Source organism: Labrus mixtus, chromosome 24, assembly GCF_963584025.1.
Source record: "Labrus mixtus chromosome 24, fLabMix1.1, whole genome shotgun sequence".
Lineage (NCBI taxonomy): Eukaryota > Metazoa > Chordata > Actinopteri > Labriformes > Labridae > Labrus > Labrus mixtus.
The window spans coordinates 13707867-13726832 of NC_083635.1; the positions used below are offsets into that span (position 1 = coordinate 13707867).

General features: G+C 48.9%; 2 protein-coding genes across 2 annotated transcripts in view; one reads left to right on the forward strand and one right to left on the reverse strand.

Annotated features, from left to right (window-relative positions):
* Window positions 1–5163, reverse strand: part of fbxo3 (F-box protein 3) — a 9864-nt gene extending 4701 nt beyond the window's left edge. The window contains exons 1-9 of the mRNA XM_061032239.1: window positions 4985–5163; window positions 3820–3909; window positions 3568–3731; window positions 2980–3094; window positions 1598–1802; window positions 1206–1251; window positions 1035–1119; window positions 822–944; window positions 169–284 (exon numbers count right to left, since the gene is read on the reverse strand). Coding sequence (XP_060888222.1) covers window positions 169–284; window positions 822–944; window positions 1035–1119; window positions 1206–1251; window positions 1598–1802; window positions 2980–3094; window positions 3568–3731; window positions 3820–3909; window positions 4985–5076 — 1036 coding nt within the window. The 5' untranslated portion in view covers window positions 5077–5163. The remainder of the gene's footprint in view (window positions 1–168; window positions 285–821; window positions 945–1034; window positions 1120–1205; window positions 1252–1597; window positions 1803–2979; window positions 3095–3567; window positions 3732–3819; window positions 3910–4984) is intronic.
* A 1433-nt stretch (window positions 5164–6596) lies between these two features.
* On the forward strand, window positions 6597–17127 carry f2 (coagulation factor II (thrombin)). The gene is made up of 15 exons (XM_061032248.1): window positions 6597–6778; window positions 7270–7350; window positions 7670–7749; window positions 7838–7862; window positions 8981–9046; window positions 9209–9317; window positions 9704–9837; window positions 9940–10236; window positions 10776–10886; window positions 11168–11294; window positions 12092–12259; window positions 12330–12503; window positions 12579–12757; window positions 16763–16833; window positions 16931–17127. Exons 1-15 carry the CDS (start codon window positions 6715–6717, stop codon window positions 17084–17086), a joined length of 1842 nt encoding a protein of 613 aa, XP_060888231.1. The 5' UTR covers window positions 6597–6714; the 3' UTR covers window positions 17087–17127.
* The last annotated feature ends 1839 nt before the right edge of the window (window positions 17128–18966 follow it).

Consider the following 18966-nt stretch of genomic DNA (forward strand, 5'->3'; position numbering starts at 1 on the left):
TAACGGGTGTTCATGTGACCCTAACGGGTGTTCATGTTACGACCTAACGGGTGTTCATGTTACGACCTAACGGGTGTTCATGTGACGACCCTAACGGGTGTTCATGTGACAACCCTAACAGGTGTTCATGTGACCCTAACAGGTGTTCAGGTGGCGTGAGCTTCATACCGACCACACCCGGCCCCTGAACTTCCTCCACGTTTCCGTCTGACGTTGTGATCTTCCAGTAACGACTGTCGAGCTGACAGGCGGCTTCAGGAGACGCAGAGCTCAACATCTCAATCCTGAAAACACAGAGCAGCATTATTATTACAGACAGACAGACAGGTGAGCAGACAGACAGGTAGACAGACAGACAGACAGACACACAGACAGGTGAGCAGACAGACAGACAGACAGAGAGAGAGACAGACAGGTGAGCAGACAGACAAACAGACAGAGAGACAGACAGACAGGTGAGCAGACAAACAGACAGACACACAGACAGGCAGAGAGACAGAGAGACAGACAGACAGACAGGGAAACAGACAGACAGGTAAACAGACACACAGACAGACAGACAGGTGAGCAGACAGACAGACAAGTAAACAGACAGACAGACAGACAGACAGGTGAGCAGACAGACAGACAGGTAAACAGACACACAGACAGACAGACAGACAGGTGAGCAGACAGGCAGGCAGATAGACAGACAAACAGACACACAGACAGATAGACACACACACACACACAGACAGACACACAGACAGGTAAACAGACAGACAGACACACACACACACACACAGACAGACACACAGACAGGTCAACAGACAGACAGGTACCTGATGCGGTAGGTGAAGAAGAAGTGTGGGGGATGAACTGATGACAGTTCAGGCAGGAAGGAAGTAGAAACTGAGACACTGATGTCACCAGTGGTCGCCACGCAGCTTTTATCGTGGACGTATCTGCAGAGAAACAATCAGAGCGTTTAAATGACATCATCAGAACGCCATGACATCATCATCAGACCGCCATCGTGTCTGTCTGTTTGTTACCTGAAGATTTGGTCTCTGATGATCGGATATTCTCCTGTGACCACGTTGTTGACGTAACTCGTGAACCACTCCAAGAAACAGGAACCTGAACACACACACACACACACACACACACATGTAACATCACAGGATTCATGAAGTTAAACTTTGTGTGTAAACGAGTGAACACACCTGTGATGAACATGTCGATGACTGAAGGATCCCGAGCCGTCTGATCCTGAAACACACACACAAGAAACATGAACACACCTTCACACACACACACACACACACACACACACACACACACACACACACACACACACACACACACACACACACACACACACACACACACACACACACACACACACACACACTTTGCTGTCCTCCTCTAATCCTGATCTGAGACTTCACATCAAATCACAAAAAGACAGAAACCTGAGCAGGACATATTCTAAAAACTCTGCTGTGACTCCGCCCCCTCCCTCAGAAGTCCCGCCCACTTTGGGGATGAATAAAGGAATATCTAACAGATCTTTAGATTCTGGTCTTTACACTGTGATGTTTTGGGGCAGACGTACGGGGCAGGGGTAGAAGCTCTCGTACATCCGGCGCCCCTCGGCCGGCTGCAGCGCCATGTACTGACTGAGACCCGTGTGGAAGCAGAAGGTCAACGGGAGGCAGCGTCTCATCCCCTTCCTCTGCTGGAAACCACCAGCTGCTGTCTCCACGTCCAGAAGAACCTCAGAGCGGTAATGATTAGAGAGAGACATGCTGCCCATCAACCTGAGGAGAGAGAGACAGACAGGTGAGGAGAGAGACATGCTGCCCATCAACCTGAGGAGAGAGAGACAGACAGGTGAGGAGAGAGAGACATGCTGCCCATCAACCTGAGGAGAGAGAGACAGACAGGTGAGGAGAGAGACATGCTGCCCATCAACCTGAGGAGAGAGAGACAGACAGGTGAGGAGAGAGACATGCTGCCCATCAACCTGAGGAGAGAGAGACAGACAGGTGAGGAGAGAGAGACATGCTGCCCATCAACCTGAGGAGAGAGAGACAGACAGGTGAGGAGAGAGAGACATGCTGCCCATCAACCTGAGAAGAGAGAGACAGACAGGTGAGGAGACAGACAGGTGAGGAGAGAGACATGCTGCCCATCAACCTGAGGAGAGAGAGACAGACAGGTGAGGAGAGAGACAGGTGATCAGAGAGAGAGACATGCTGCCCATCAACCTGAGGAGAGAGAGACAGACAGGTGAGGAGAGAGACAGGTGAGGAGAGAGACATGCTGCCCATCAACCTGAGGAGAGAGAGACAGACAGGTGAGGAGAGAGACAGGTGATGAGAGAGAGACAGACAGGTGAGGAGAGAGACAGGTGAGGAGAGAGAGACAGACAGGTGAGGAGAGAGACAGGTGAGGAGAGAGAGACATGCTGCCCATCAACCTGAGGAGAGAGAGACAGACAGGTGAGGAGAGAGAGACAGGTGAGGAGAGAGACATGCTGCCCATCAACCTGAGGAGAGAGAGTCAGACAGGTGATCAGAGAGACAGGTGAGGAGAGAGACATGCTGCCCATCAACCTGAGGAGAGAGAGACAGGCAGGTGAGGAGAGAGACAGGTGATCAGAGAGACATGCTGCCCATCAACCTGAGAGAGAGACAGACAGGTGAGGAGAGAGAGACATGCTGCCTATCAACCTGAGGAGAGAGAGAGACAGACAGGTGATCAGAGAGACATGCTGCTCATCAAGCTGAGGAGAGAGACAGGTGGTCAGACAGACAGGTGGTCAGACAGACAGGTGATCAGACAGACAGGTGGTCAGACATACAGGTGGTCAGACAGACAGGTGAGCAGACAGACAGGTTGTCAGAGAGACAGGTGTCAGACAGACAGACAGACAGACAGACAGGTGGTCAGACAGACAGACAGGTGGTCAGACAGACAGGTGGTCAGACTGACCCTGGGATCACCAGTTTCTGTCCGTTGTGAATTCGATACGAGCAGCGATAGTCGTCTGGAAGTCTGAACCCGATCTGAGCCTCGATGTCGTTAAGCTCCGCCTCTGTGGCGCCCTCTGAAGAAAACAAAACAAACATAGATCAGGTTTACAACAGGAGAAGAAAAGGAGGCGTGGTCACAGGGGAAGATGAAAAGGGGCGTGGTCACAGTGAACAACAGGGGAGGAAGGAAAGGGGCGTGGTCACAGTGACCAACAGGAGAAGATGAAAAGGAGGCGTGGTCACAGTGAACAACAGGAGGAAATGGAAAAGGAGGCGTGGTCACAGTGAACAACAGGAGGAAAAGGAGGCGTGGTCACAGTGAACAACAGGAGGAAAAGGAGGCGTGGTCACAGTGAACAACAGGAGGAGATGGAAAAGGAGGCGTGGTCACAGTGAACAACTGGAGGAGATTAAAAGGGGGCGTGGTAACAGTGAGCAACAGGAGGAGATGAAAAGGGGGCGTGGTCACAGTGAAGAACAGGAGGAGATGAAAAGGAGGCGTGGTCAAAGTGAACAACAGGAGGAGATGAAAAGGGGGCGTGGTCACCTTTAAGTGATGCGATCATACGGGGACATCTCTGCTGCAGGAAGTTCTTCAGCTGGTCCCAGGATCTCCTCAGGACCGGGTAGTACTGCAGGTACCGACCCAGGTCTCTGTAGTACTGTTTGAACAGACAGTACCAGGACAGACCGCTCTGCAGCCGGTCCACACTGAACACACACACACACACACACACACACAGGTTATATATATATGAGGGGGGGGGGGGTCTGATCTTGAACATGTTGTTTAACTCACTCTGAGAGCAGCCAGTGTTTAGAGCAGAGAAGCTTCCACAGAGGATTGTGTTTGGAGAGTTCATTCAACCTCCTGCTGACGAAGCTGCAGCTACACACACACACACACACACACACACACACACACACACACACACACACACACACACACACACACACAGACACACACACACACACACACACACACACACACACACACACACACACACACACACACACACACACACACACACACACACACACACACACACACACACACACACACACACACACACAGAGACACACACAGACAGACACAGAGACACACACAGAGACACACAGATATAAAATATATAAATATATAAAAGATATAAAATATAAAAGATATAAATATATAAAAGATATAAAATATATAAAAGATATAAATATATAAAATATATAAATATATAAAAGATATAAATATATAAAAGATATAAAATATATAAATATATAAAAGATATAAATATATAAAATATATAAAAGATATAAATATATAAAAGATATAAAATATATAAATATATAAAATATATAAATATATAAAAGATATAAAGATATAAAAGATATAAATATATAAAAGATATAAAAGATATAAATATACAAAAGATATAAATATATAAAATATATAAATATATAAAATATATAAAAGGTAAATCCTCCGCGAGGCAGAATAAACGTAAACAAACCGCAATCAGCTGTTAGCGCGAAGCTAAGCTAACGGCTATGCTAGCTGAGTGCTACATGACAGCTTCCAGTCAGCTGAGCTTTAATTAAAGAGTTTATATAGTTAATGATTATTAAGTGTTTAAATGTATTTAAATAAGAAATAAAGAGAAGATAAAACAGCTTCTGTGTTCAAATAAAGAGACAGCTGGAGCTTCAGAATGATTTACAATCACTTTATTTTAACTGATTATCTTTATTAAATATAGAATATCTTTATAGTTTTATGTATTAAGTTTTTTAACGTTTTGTCTGTTTGTCAGAAGCTAATCTCTGTTCTTCATGTTTTTAGCCGCCTCTTAGCTTAGCTTAGCTTAGCGTTAGCCTGCTGCGGGTTGTTGTTATTTTTATTAATTAAAACTAAATTCTGTTTCCGGTCAGTCCCGCAGAGAGTGCAGGCTGACAGGTCTGCGGGGTCGGGTACGTACTGGATCAGGTCTCTGAAGCTCAGGAAGGATAAGACGTGCAGCAGCGGGTCTGAAGGCAGCAGGTCCATCCGGAACTCTGAGGGAGCCGCCATTGTTAGCAACTCTTCTTCTTCTTCTTCTTCTTTTAATGGTGACAGCGACCAGCCGGAGCTCTACCGCCCCCTGCCGACACGGTGGTCCTCCTCTGTTCTCACACTGTGGTCAGTAGACAGGTGAAGACTTCTTTAAAGGACCAGTGAGAGGATGAAGGTATCTTACTGTCTGATCATCAAACATGTTGAAGTGCTGGTTGCTATGACAACAACGCAGCAGCCAGTATGTCCTTTAGATTCTGGTGTGTGTGTGTGTCTGTGTGTGTGTGTGTGTGTGTGTGTGTGTGTGTGTGTGTGTGTGTGTGTGTGTGTGTGTGTGTGTGTCTGTGTGTGTCTGTGTGTGTGTGTGTGTCTGTGTCTGTGTGTGTCTGTGTGTGTCTGTGTGTGTCTGTGTGTGTCTGTGTGTGTGTGTCTGTGTGTGTGTCTGTGTGTGTGTCTGTGTGTGTGTGTGTGTGTGTGTGTGTGTGTGTGTGTGTGTGTGTGTGTCTGTGTGTGTGTGTGTGTCTGTGTGTGTGTGTCTGTGTGTGTCTGTGTGTGTGTGTGTGTGTGTCTGTGTCTGTGTGTGTGTGTCTGTGTGTGTGTGTGTGTGTGTGTGTGTCTGTGTGTGTGTGTGTCTCTGTGTCTCTGTGTGTGTCTCTGTGTGTGTGTGTCTCTGTGTGTGTGTGTCTCTGTGTGTGTGTGTGTATGTCTGTGTGTGTGTGTGTGTGTGTGTGTGTGTGTGTGTGTGTGTGTGTCTGTGTGTGTGTGTCTGTGTGTGTGTGTGTGTGTCTGTGTGTGTGTGTCTGTGTGTGTCTGTGTGTGTGTGTGTGTGTGTGTGTGTGTGTGTGTGTGTGTCTGTGTGTGTGTGTGTGTGTGTCTGTGTGTGTGTCTGTGTGTGTGTGTCTGTGTGTGTCTGTGTGTGTGTGTGTGTGTGTGTGTGTCTCTGTGTGTGTGTGTGTCTCTGTGTCTCTGTGTGTGTGTGTGTGTGTGTGTGTGTGTGTGTGTGTGTGTGTGTGTGTGTCTCTCTGTGTGTGTGTGTGTGTGTGTGTGTGTGTCTCTGTGTGTGTGTGTCTGTGTGTGTGTGTGTCTCTGTGTGTGTATGTCTCTGTGTCTCTGTGTGTGTGTGTCTCTGTGTCTCTGTGTCTCTGTGTGTGTGTGTGTGTGTGTGTGTGTGTGTGTGTCTGTGTGTGTGTGTGTCACTGATGATGGTCCTCTGACGTCTTTCTAAACAGCTCAGGGTCACGTGGTCATTGCTCTGTCACCATGACAACCGGGATGTCCTAAAAAGGTAGTGTACTGTACTGTTCACCTGCTGCTCTGCACAGAACTTCTGTGAGTCAAAGTAAACAAAGAGAGGATCCAACATGTCCGACTCATCAATCACACTTTGACCCCACGTTCAACAGTCAAGCTCCCCACTCACACACACACACACACACACACACACACACACACACACACACACACACACACACACACACACACACACACACACACACACACACACACACACACACACACACACACACACACACACACACACACACACAGACAGACACAGACACACAGCACAGACCGAGTACTGCTGCAGTCTGCTGGATCTGCTCCTGAAGATTCTGAGGGTTCTGAGGGTTCTGAGGGTTCTGGAGGATCTGGATCATGGTTCTGAAACGAGCTGCTGTTCTCCTGCTGCTCCTGCTGCACGGCTGCCTGAGCCAACACGGTACACACTCACAGAACGAGAGAGAGAGAGAGAAAGGTGTTCATGATGTTAGGAGAATGTTTAATGTTCAGACTTAAGAAGTTTAGAGACAGAAATAGAGAACTAACTGAGGGGTACAGGTTCTACATGGATCCAGACTTCACTGCAGGGTGGACTCTTGAACCGTCTTTGACTCTGGTTCTTGTTTGTAATGGACAGAAACAGTTTGGACCGTATGCAGCAGATTGTCTGATTGTTGATGGATTCATTCCTCTCTTCTGATGACATAGATGTGTTTTATTTAAAGCTTTGATCGATTATTAAAACTTCAGAGATGTTTTTGAATCTTAAGGTGAAGTAACGGATCAAACGTCTTCTCTCTGCTTTAGACTTTAACGAGTCACTAAAGGTTTTTAATATCTGTGTGTGGTCTTTCTTTAGTGTTGATTTAAAGGTCACAGATCGTCATGTTCATGAACTGTATTCATGTTGAACTTTGTGTGTGTGTGAAGTCTTCCTCAGCGATCACGCGGCCTCGCAGGTGTTGATGAGGAGCCGTCGAGCCAATCAGCTGTTTGAGGAGGTGAAACCAGGTAACATAGAGTTTAAGATGTGCTCAGGATATTCTTTTAGTCAGTTATGGTCCAATCAGAGTCAGAGACCAGGAATAAGGAGGGTGGGGGGTCAGGGGGCGGGGCTATCTGAGAAGTGTAACCATAGTGACCTGAACACTGTCTTGTTCAGTTTTATATAAAGACACCCTGAGGAGTCACTTTGACCTCTATAACTCCTTGTAGCTCTCAAGCTCCGCCCCCTTGTCCAAATATGGTCACTTCTGGGTCAAGAAGACAAAGATGGAAGTCCTGAGCAGGAGTATGTGTGTCTTTTAATAAATGTGTTGTTTCTCTTGAGGTAACCTGGAGAGAGAGTGTGTGGAGGAAATCTGTGACCATGAAGAAGCTCGAGAGGTGTTTGAAAACGTGCTTAAAACGGTAAAACGCCTTCTTACTGTCGTCCAATCACAGCACAGATGTGAACAGTACTTTATTACACTAACACTGAACCTCTGCTCGTCCTCAGGGCGTCTTCTGGGATACATATCTGGGTGAGTTCTGCACACTGACAGAAACTCTCATTTCTTTTTGAGTTCAGTGGAAACAAGTTTCAAATGTTATCTGTGAAGTTTATTCAGATGAACAAACAAGAACAAAGTCCAGAACAGAACACACAACCAGAGTACACAAACATCTACCTGTCTGTCTGACTACCTGTCTGTCTGTCTGTCTGTGTGTGTGTCTAACTGTCTGTCTGTCTGACTACCTGTCTGTCTGTGTGTCTGTCTGACTACCTGTCTGTCTGTGTGTCTAACTGTCTGTCTGTCTGTCTGTCTGTGTTTCTAACTGTCTGTGTTTCTAACTGTCTGTCTGTCTGTCTGTCTGACTACCTGTCTGTCTGTGTGTCTAACTGTCTGTCTGTCTGTCTAACTGTCTGTCTGTCTGACTACCTGTCTGTCTGTCTGTCTGTCTGTCTGTCTGACTACCTGTCTGTCTGTGTGTCTGTCTGTCTGTGTGTCTAACTGTCTGTCTGTCTGTGTGTCTAACTGTCTGTCTGTCTGTCTGTCTGTGTGTCTGTCTAACTGTCTGTCTGTCTGTCTGTCTGTGTTTCTAACTGTCTGTCTGTCTGTCTGACTACCTGTCTGTCTGTGTGTCTAACTGTCTGTCTGTCTGTCTAACTGTCTGTCTGTCTGTGTGTCTAACTGTCTGTCTGTCTGACTACCTGTCTGTCTGTCTGTCTGTCTGACTACCGGTCTGTGTGTCTGTCTGTCTGTGTGTCTAACTGTCTGTCTGTCTGTGTGTCTAACTGTCTGTCTGTCTGTCTGTGTGTCTGTGTGTCTAACTGTCTGACTACCTGTCTGTCTGTGTGTCTAACTGTCTGTCTGTCTGTCTGTCTGTGTGTCTGTGTGTCTAACTGTCTGTCTGTCTGTCTGTCTGTGTGTCTGTCTGTCTGTGTGTCTAACTGTCTGATCACCTGTCTGTCTGTGTGTCTAACTGTCTGTCTGTCTGTCTAACTGTCTGATCACCTGTCTGTCTGTCTGTGTGTCTAACTACCTGTCTGTCTGACTACCTGTCTATCTGTCTGTGTGTCTGTCTGCCTGTCTAACTGTCTGTCTGTCTGTCTGATCACCTGTCTGATCACCTGTCTGTCTGCCTGTCTGTCTCTCAGATTGTAAAGGAACTCAGCTGTCCAGGACTCAGGATAACATTGAAATGGTCCGTCAGTGTATAGAAGGTAAACAAACACAAAGCTAGCATGAATTAAATCATCTACTAAACCTATATATATATAACTGAGTGTGTGTGTGCGTGTGCGTGTGCGTGCGCGTGCGCGTGTGGGTGCGCGTGTGGGTGTGCGCGTGTGCGTGTGTGTGTGTGTGGGTGTGTGTGTGTTCAGGTCAGTGTATCTCAGGTTCTGGAGTAAACTATGAAGGAAACATCAACATCACAACATCAGGGAGGCAATGTCAGAACTGGAGGCACAGCTTCCCACATCCCATAATCAGGTAACTAGCTAACCAACTCATTAGCTAACCAACCAACCAACTCATTAGCTAACCAACCAACCAACTCATTAGCTAACCAACCAACCAACTCATTAGCTAACCAACCAACCAACTCATTAGCTAACCAACCAACCAACTCATTAGCTAACCAACCAGCCAACTTGTTAGCTAACCAACCAACCAACTCATTAGCTAACCAACCAACCAACTCATTAGCTAACCAACCAACCAACTTGTTAGCTAACCATCCTAACCTAACTAGCTGAAGAACATGATATGTAGACTGATGGAGTAAATATGAAACCAGCAGACAGACTCTTAACACTCATAAGAGCACGAGGTAGATTGTGGATTCATCAGCTGACTCTCTGCTCTCCGGTCTGTAGGGAGTTTAATGCTTCAGAGTTACCTGACCTCCAGGAGAACTTCTGTAGGAACCCTGATAAACGTCCTGATGGACCCTGGTGCTTCACCACAGACCCCACCACTCAAAAAGAGTCCTGCAGGGTCCCAAAGTGTGGCAAGTATCAGAAAGTTATACTAACCGAATACTAGAACGAATGATGAGGATCCCGCAGGAGCCCGCAGGATCCCTTACCAAACTCTCTTCTATCCTTCCAAGGTGAGAACTTTGTCCCGCCCACTGTGGCCCCTAAAACAATCGAAACAACTGGCGCCTGCATTCCTAATAATGGCATTGACTACACTGGCGACCTGGCTGTTACCCTGGGGGGCCACACCTGTCTGCAGTGGTCCTCACCTGTGGCAACGGCCCTCAGTCGGGGCAAGGAGTTCATACCTGAGATCACACTGACGGGAAACAAGTGCCGTAACCCTGACAACGACCTCGAGGGGCCCTGGTGCTACGTGGAAGTGTTGGGAAACATAACTATTGACTACTGCGACCTTAACTTGTGTGGTAAATACTCACCTGTCTGTCTGTCTGATCACCTGTCTGTCTGTTCACCTGTCTGTCTGTCTGTCTGCTCACCTGTCTGTCTGTCTGTCTGCTCACCTGTCTGTCTGTCTGTCTGATCACCTGTCTGTCTGCTCACCTGTCTGTCTGTCTGATCACCTGTCTGTCTGTCTGTTCACCTGTCTGTCTGCTCACCTGTCTGTCTGTCTGTCTGCTCACCTGTCTATCTGTCTGTCTGTTCACCTGTCTGTCTGTCTGCTCACCTGTCTGTCTGCTCACCTGTGTGTCTGTCTGCTCACCTGTCTGTCTGTTCACCTGTCTGTCTGTCTGTCTGTCTGTCTGATAACCTGTCTGCTCACCTGTGTGTCTGCTCACCTGTCTGTCTGCTCACCCGTGTGTCTGATCACCTTTCTGTCTGCTCACCTGTCTGTCTGTCTGCTCACCTGTGTGTCTGCTCACCTGTGTGTCTGTCTGCTCACCTGTCTGTCTGTCTGATCACCTGTGTGTCTGCTCACCTGTCTGTCTGCTTACCTGTCCTTCAGATGACTCTCTTGACGATTCGTTAACTGAGTCTGGAGGTCAGGAACGTTCCGTCTTGAAACCGGAGAGGAAAATGTTTTTCGACACTCAAACCTTTGGAGAAGGAGAGAGCGGTGAGTCCACCTAACTGACCAATGAGGGGGCGGGGCTTAGCGGTGAGTCCACCTAACTGACCAATGAGGGGGCTGGGCTTAGTAACCCGGTTAGAGACAGATGTTTTACTGTTACTTCATTAACTAGTTAACAGGGATGCTGGTCAGTTATCTTGTTCAATGTTTATGACCTGCATGACTTTCACTGTAACCAGAGAGCTGTTAGCTGGTTAACTGGTTGGTTAACTGGTTGGTTAACTGGTTGAGTCATGAAACCAGTTGACTGTCTGGTTGTGTTGCAGGGTGTGGAGAGCGCCCCCTCTTTGAACTGCAGGGTAAGAAGGACACCAAGGAGGACGAGCTGCTGGAGTCCTACAGAGATAAACGCATCGTGGGTGGAGACGACGCCGAGGTCGGCTCAGCGCCATGGTAACTTAAACCTAATAATCAGTGTCACCATGGTATCCACAACAATCAGATGTTAGGGTGCAGATGTTCTGGTGGAGAGGTTCCACATATCCTGAAAAAGAATCCCTGCTCTGAGTTTGTAAAAGGATCTCAGTGGTTCTTAGAGAGCGTTCTAGAAAGAGTTCTTGTCAGGCCCGAGAAGTTCTTCAGGTTCCAGCATGCTCTTTGGGTTCAGTCACCTCGCAGACTGAAAGGAGGTTCCAGGGGTTCTTGTGGAAGCACCAGAAGACCAGAATCATTGAGTAGGTTTCTCTGATCTTTGAGGGTCTGGTGACGTTTGGGGGTGTTTTCAGAAGTTCTGACCAGAGAAGTTCTAGAGGTGCAGAAAAATCATGAGATGTACTTTTCAGTAGTTCTTCAGGTTCCAGGGATCCAGGACTCCATAGAGTAGAGATGGTTTAAAGAGAATAGGAGAAACTTCCAGATGTTCTGCAAGATGTTTTGGACATGCTGAAAGAGGTTCCAGATGTTCACCAAGCTTCAGTTTCTAAAGGGGGTTTCCAACTCCATCCAGGGGTTCTTGTGGAGGCTCCAGGATTTTCAACGATTCTTGAGAAGTCTGTTTTTCACGCTGTAAAGGTTCAGCTCAGGGTCTCAAAGGTATTCTAGATAGTCTCATCAGTGAGTTCCTCACATTTTGTTATCAAGCAGTAAAGTCTGTGAATCCCTTTAGGACTCAGAACCAGAACCAGGTCCGAGGTCTGAACTGGTTTCTTCACATGGTGCAGATTTCACTTCCTGTTTGGTTCTACCTGCAGGCAGGTGATGCTCTACAAGCGTCAGCCTCAGGAGCTGTTGTGTGGAGCCAGTCTCATCAGTGACCAGTGGATCATCACCGCCGCTCACTGCATCCTCTACCCACCCTGGGGCAAGAACTTCACCACCAATGACATACTGGTCCGACTGGGAAAACACAACCGGGGAAAGTAAGAGTGAACACACTCCGGACTGCCCTGAGTCCAAGGTGAGAACAACACTGATGACGTTTTCTTTCAGGTATGAGAAAGGAACGGAAAAGATCGTAGCGCTCAGTCAAATCATCGTCCACCCGAGGTACAACTGGAGGGTGAACCTGAACCGCGACATCGCTCTGCTGCAGCTCAGACGGCCAATCACGTTCAGTAATGAGATCCACCCCGTCTGCCTGCCCAGCAAGAAGGTGGCCAAGATGTAAGGCCGCCCCCCCAGGACTTCCTCTGACAGCTGAGTGCAGCAGACTGTCTGATGGTTCTTTGTCCTCCACAGGTTGATGACTGAGGGGTACAAAGGTCGAGTGACGGGCTGGGGGAACCTCATGGAGATCTGGAACCCCTCGCAAAGAACCTTACCCAATGTCCTCCAGCAAATCCATCTGCCAATCCAGGAGCAGCTCACCTGCAGACAATCGACATCAGTGACGATCACCAACAACATGTTCTGTGCAGGTCTCTGTGACTCCTCCTGCAGCTTCCTGTTCTCCATCACTGAATCCTCCAATCACAACCATCACTGAATCCTCCAATCACAACCATCACTGAATCCTCCAATCACAACCATCACTGGCTAACCAACCAACTTGTTAGCTAACCAATCATTGGATGGACTGTAGTGAAACTAGGGCGACACATTCATGGTGCCCAGAGGAGGATTCTTGTAGACATTAGTAGAACTTTTATATTTCCTTAGGGCCCCCGACTGGTCAAAGCTTTTATCAGACATTTCTAAATCTATAATAATCAAATGTTAAGAAATCTACAGGTAGTTCGTGAGGACGCGTCCCGCTACAGGTAGTTCGTGAGGACGCGTCCCGCTACAGGTAGTTCGTGAGGACGCGTCCCGCTACAGGTAGTTCGTGAGGACGCGTCCCGCTACAGGTAGTTCGTGAGGCTGCGTCCCGCTACAGGTAGTTCGTGAGGACGCGTCCCGCTACAGGTAGTTCGTGAGGCTGCGTCCCGCTACAGGTAGTTCGTGAGGCTGCGTCCCGCTACAGGTAGTTCGTGAGGACGCGTCCTGCTACGGGTAGTTCGTGAGGACGCATCCCGCTACAGGTAGTTCGTGAGGACGCGTCCTGCTCATCAACAGGTAGTTCGTGAGGACGCGTCCTGCTACAGGTAGTTCGTGAGGACGCGTCCCGCTACAGGTAGTTCGTGAGGACGCGTCCCGCTACAGGTAGTTCGTGAGGCTGCGTCCCGCTACAGGTAGTTCGTGAGGACGCGTCCCGCTACAGGTAGTTCGTGAGGACGCGTCCTGCTACAGGTAGTTCGTGAGGACGCGTCCTGCTACAGGTAGTTCGTGAGGACGCGTCCCGCTACAGGTAGTTTGTGAGGCTGCGTACTGCTCATCAACAGGTAGTTCGTGAGGACGCGTCCTGCTACAGGTAGTTCGTGAGGACGCGTCCCGCTACAGGTAGTTCGTGAGGACGCGTCCCGCTACAGGTAGTTCGTGAGGCTGCGTCCCGCTACAGGTAGTTCGTGAGGACGCGTCCTGCTACAGGTAGTTCGTGAGGACGCGTCCCGCTACAGGTAGTTCGTGAGGACGCGTCCTGCTCATCAACAGGTAGTTCGTGAGGACGCGTCCCGCTACAGGTAGTTCGTGAGGATGCGTCCTGCTACGGGTAGTTCGTGAGGACGCGTCCCGCTACGGGTAGTTCGTGAGGACGCGTCCTGCTACAGGTAGTTCGTGAGGACGCGTCCTGCTACAGGTAGTTCGTGAGGCTGCGTCCTGCTCATCAACAGGTAGTTCGTGAGGACGCGTCCTGCTACAGGTAGTTCGTGAGGACGCGTCCTGCTACGGGTAGTTCGTGAGGACGCGTCCCGCTACAGGTAGTTCGTGAGGACGCGTCCTGCTACAGGTAGTTCGTGAGGACGCGTCCTGCTACAGGTAGTTCGTGAGGCTGCGTCCTGCTCATCAACAGGTAGTTCGTGAGGACGCGTCCTGCTACAGGTAGTTCGTGAGGACGCGTCCCGCTACAGGTAGTTCGTGAGGACGCGTCCCGCTACAGGTAGTTCGTGAGGCTGCGTCCCGCTACAGGTAGTTCGTGAGGACGCGTCCTGCTACAGGTAGTTCGTGAGGACGCGTCCTGCTACAGGTAGTTCGTGAGGACGCGTCCTGCTCATCAACAGGTAGTTCGTGAGGACGCGTCCCGCTACAGGTAGTTCGTGAGGCTGCGTCCCGCTACAGGTAGTTCGTGAGGCTGCGTCCCGCTACAGGTAGTTCGTGAGGACGCGTCCCGCTACAGGTAGTTCGTGAGGCTGCGTCCCGCTACAGGTAGTTCGTGAGGACGCGTCCCGCTACAGGTAGTTCGTGAGGACGCGTCCCGCTACAGGTAGTTCGTGAGGACGCGTCCCGCTACAGGTAGTTCGTGAGGCTGCGTCCCGCTACAGGTAGTTCGTGAGGACGCGTCCCGCTACAGGTAGTTCGTGAGGCTGCGTCCCGCTACAGGTAGTTCGTGAGGACGCGTCCCGCTACAGGTAGTTCGTGAGGACGCGTCCCGCTACAGGTAGTTCGTGAGGACGCGTCCCGCTACAGGTAGTTCGTGAGGACGCGTCCCGCTACAGGTAGTTTGTGAGGCTGCGTACTGCTCATCAACAGGTAGTTCGTGAGGACGCGTCCTGCTACAGGTAGTTCGTGAGGACGCGTCCCGCTACAGGTAGTTCGTGAGGACGCGTCCCGCTACAGGTAGTTCGTGAGGCTGCGTCCCGCTACAGGTAGTTCGTGAGGACGCGTCCTGCTACAGGTAGTTCGTGAGGATGCGTCCTGCTCATCAACAGGTAGTTCGTGAGGACGCGTCCTGCTACAGGTAGTTCGTGAGGACGCGTCCCGCTACAGGTAGTTCGTGAGGCTGCGTCCCGCTACAGGTAGTTCGTGAGGACGCGTCCCGCTACAGGTAGTTCGTGAGGACGCGTCCCGCTACAGGTAGTTCGTGAGGACGCGTCCCGCTACAGGTAGTTCGTGAGGACACGTCCCGCTACAGGTAGTTCATGAGGACGCGTCCTGCTCATCAACAGGTAGTTCATGAGGACGCGTCCCGCTACAGGTAGTTCGTGAGGACGCGTCCTGCTACGGGTAGTTCGTGAGGACGCGTCCCGCTACAGGTAGTTCGTGAGGACGCGTCCCGCTACGGGTAGTTCGTGAGGACACATCCCGCTACAGGTAGTTCGTGAGGCTGCGTCCTGCTCATCAACAGGTAGTTCGTGAGGACGCATCCCGCTACAGGTAGTTCGTGAGGACGCGTCCTGCTACAGGTAGTTCGTGAGGCTGCGTCCCGCTACAGGTAGTTCGTGAGGACGCGTCCTGCTACAGGTAGTTCGTGAGGACGCGTCCCGCTACAGGTAGTTCGTGAGGACGCGTCCCGCTACAGGTAGTTCGTGAGGACGCGTCCCGCTACAGGTAGTTCGTGAGGACGCGTCCTGCTCATCAACAGGTAGTTCATGAGGACGCATCCCGCTACAGGTAGTTCGTGAGGACGCGTCCTGCTACAGGTAGTTCGTGAGGACGCGTCCCGCTACAGGTAGTTCGTGAGGACGCGTCCCGCTACAGGTAGTTCGTGAGGACGCGTCCCGCTACAGGTAGTTCGTGAGGACGCGTCCTGCTCATCAACAGGTAGTTCATGAGGACGCGTCCCGCTACAGGTAGTTCGTGAGGATGCGTCCTGCTACGGGTAGTTCGTGAGGACGCGTCCCGCTACGGGTAGTTCGTGAGGACGCGTCCTGCTACAGGTAGTTCGTGAGGACGCGTCCTGCTACAGGTAGTTCGTGAGGCTGCGTCCTGCTCATCAACAGGTAGTTCGTGAGGACGCGTCCTGCTACAGGTAGTTCGTGAGGACGCGTCCTGCTACGGGTAGTTCGTGAGGACGCGTCCCGCTACAGGTAGTTCGTGAGGACGCGTCCTGCTACAGGTAGTTCGTGAGGACGCGTCCTGCTACAGGTAGTTCGTGAGGCTGCGTCCTGCTCATCAACAGGTAGTTCGTGAGGACGCGTCCTGCTACAGGTAGTTCGTGAGGACGCGTCCCGCTACAGGTAGTTCGTGAGGACGCGTCCCGCTACAGGTAGTTCGTGAGGCTGCGTCCCGCTACAGGTAGTTCGTGAGGACGCGTCCCGCTACAGGTAGTTCGTGAGGACGCGTCCCGCTACAGGTAGTTCGTGAGGACGCGTCCCGCTACAGGTAGTTCGTGAGGACGCGTCCCGCTACAGGTAGTTCGTGAGGACGCGTCCCGCTACAGGTAGTTCGTGAGGACGCGTCCCGCTACAGGTAGTTCGTGAGGACGCGTCCTGCTCACAGCTGTTTGATGGTTTAGATGTTCGTAACGAGGGAGATACCACTTCTGATGTCTCGCCTGTCTTTGTCTTGTTTCTAAATTCCTGCAGATTTGATGACATGATGTCTGCAGCGCTCGGTGCTTATTCAGCTAATGTTAGCGTCCTGATGCTAACGTCTGTTGTGTGTTGCAGGCTTCAGTCCAGACGACAGCCATCGTGGAGACGCGTGTGAGGGAGACAGCGGCGGACCGTTTGTGATGAAGGTGAGACGGATCACAGGATGAAACCTCCTGAAGGCCGTCGTCTGATCGTCAGGATGAAGATTCTGTTTGATGTCTAACCTTATTTTAACCCCTTCAGTACCCGGCAGAGAACCGCTGGTATCAGATGGGCATCGTGTCGTGGGGCGAGGGCTGCGACCGTGACGGGAAGTACGGCTTCTACACTCACCTGTTCAGGATGAGGAGGTGGATCCGGAAAGTCATCGACAGGGAAGGAGGAGACGACGAAGAATAGACGCACTTCCTGTTGTCCAATAAAGTTTGTCCACATCCTACCGTCTGACCTCCTGTCGTTTGTGACCAATCAGAACGCTCACAGAGGATCGAGGAGCCGAACACACGTACGACATCTCCATGGCAACACAAACAGTTTCTCAACTTCACAAAACAGGGTTAGGGTTAGAAAATCTATTTTACATGATAAGTTTGTACAGAGGTCAGAGGTCAAAGGTCAGAGGTCAGAGACTCAGCAGGGAGTGAACAACTTTAAACTTCACACAGACACACACACACACACACAGAGACAGACAGACAGACAGACACACACACACAGACACACACACACACACAGACAGACAGACAGACAGACAGACAGACAGACAGACAGACAGACAGACAGACACACACACACACACACACACACACACACACACACACACACACACACACACACACACACACACACACACACACACACACACACACACACACACACACACACACACACACACACACACACACACACACACACACACACACACACACACACACGTCATGAAGCAGCTAACAGTTTGAACACCTGCGCAGCTTCCGGCTCAGGTGGTGCACGTTGCCAAACGGTGAGTTCACTGACCCGCAAAAAAAACAGTGATTGCGATGATTAGTTCACCTAAAATAACCTGAGAAGATTGAATTGAAATATAAATCATTTTCATTTATTATGTTGTGACCTGTTTTACATTAAAAATCTCATCCAGACGTTTTAAATAACTTCCTCACTTTATGTTGCATGAAATACAGAATCTCTTAATATTGTATAAAATGTTCCGATCTCAAATCAGGAACAAAGGTTGTGGGGAAACACTGACACCTCGTGGTCAAATTAGATATGACAAGCAGTTAATAAATCAACACAGCTGTTTCAGTAATAAATGTACTTTTACATGTAATCACTGCCATCTTGTGGCCAAAGTGCGTAATTACACCAGGACAACAATATCTGATAATTAACGTGCTGCAGCTCAGATAAACATTTATTTAAACGTTAATAAAAGCCAAATTATTAACAATATTTTAATAATGAATAAATAACATCATGAGAATATTTTTCCTCACTATATGTGGAATTAAATACGTAATATTTTATGAAACTGAGCTTAAATGAATAATAAATGGTTTAGGTGGCAGTATTTCACCTTATTTGAGATCGGTTTCATAAAATATTAAAATATTACGTATTTAATGCAACATACAGAAACAAAAACATATTCTCACGATTTAGTTTATTTATGGTTAAAATATTGTTAATCTCGGAGTGTAAATCGATGTTTTAATGTTGTTTATCTGAGCTGCAGCACGTTAATTATCATCTAACGTTGTCTTGGTGTAATTACATCATATAATTATTATTATTATTATTGTTATTATTATTATTATTATTGTTGTTATTATTATTATTATTATTGTTATATAGGCAGAAGGGGGCAGTGATTATTTGTAGAGGAACATAGATTTGTGGGGCCGGAAGTAAAAGTCCCGTTCATTTTCTCCATAACAGATTTTATAATCCAGAAAACGATCCTTTATGATCCTGTAGGAGACACGAGTTCATAAACAACCTGGTTTCAACAAACTACACTACCCACGATCATAGAGTGTCACAGCGACGTCTCTGATTGGTTGAGCTTGCTGTTACCATGGCAATGTTACGAACAGAGAAGTATCGCTAGCAGGCTAGCTAGTTTTGTTAGCTAACACGAAAGGTACTAATAAATAATAATAATAATAATAATCTTGTGATGTCGAAGTTAATGTAGTTTATATTTGACACAAAACAAACTGATAGACAGCACAACACTTACATTAACAGTATAAACACTATAACAACGACAAAAG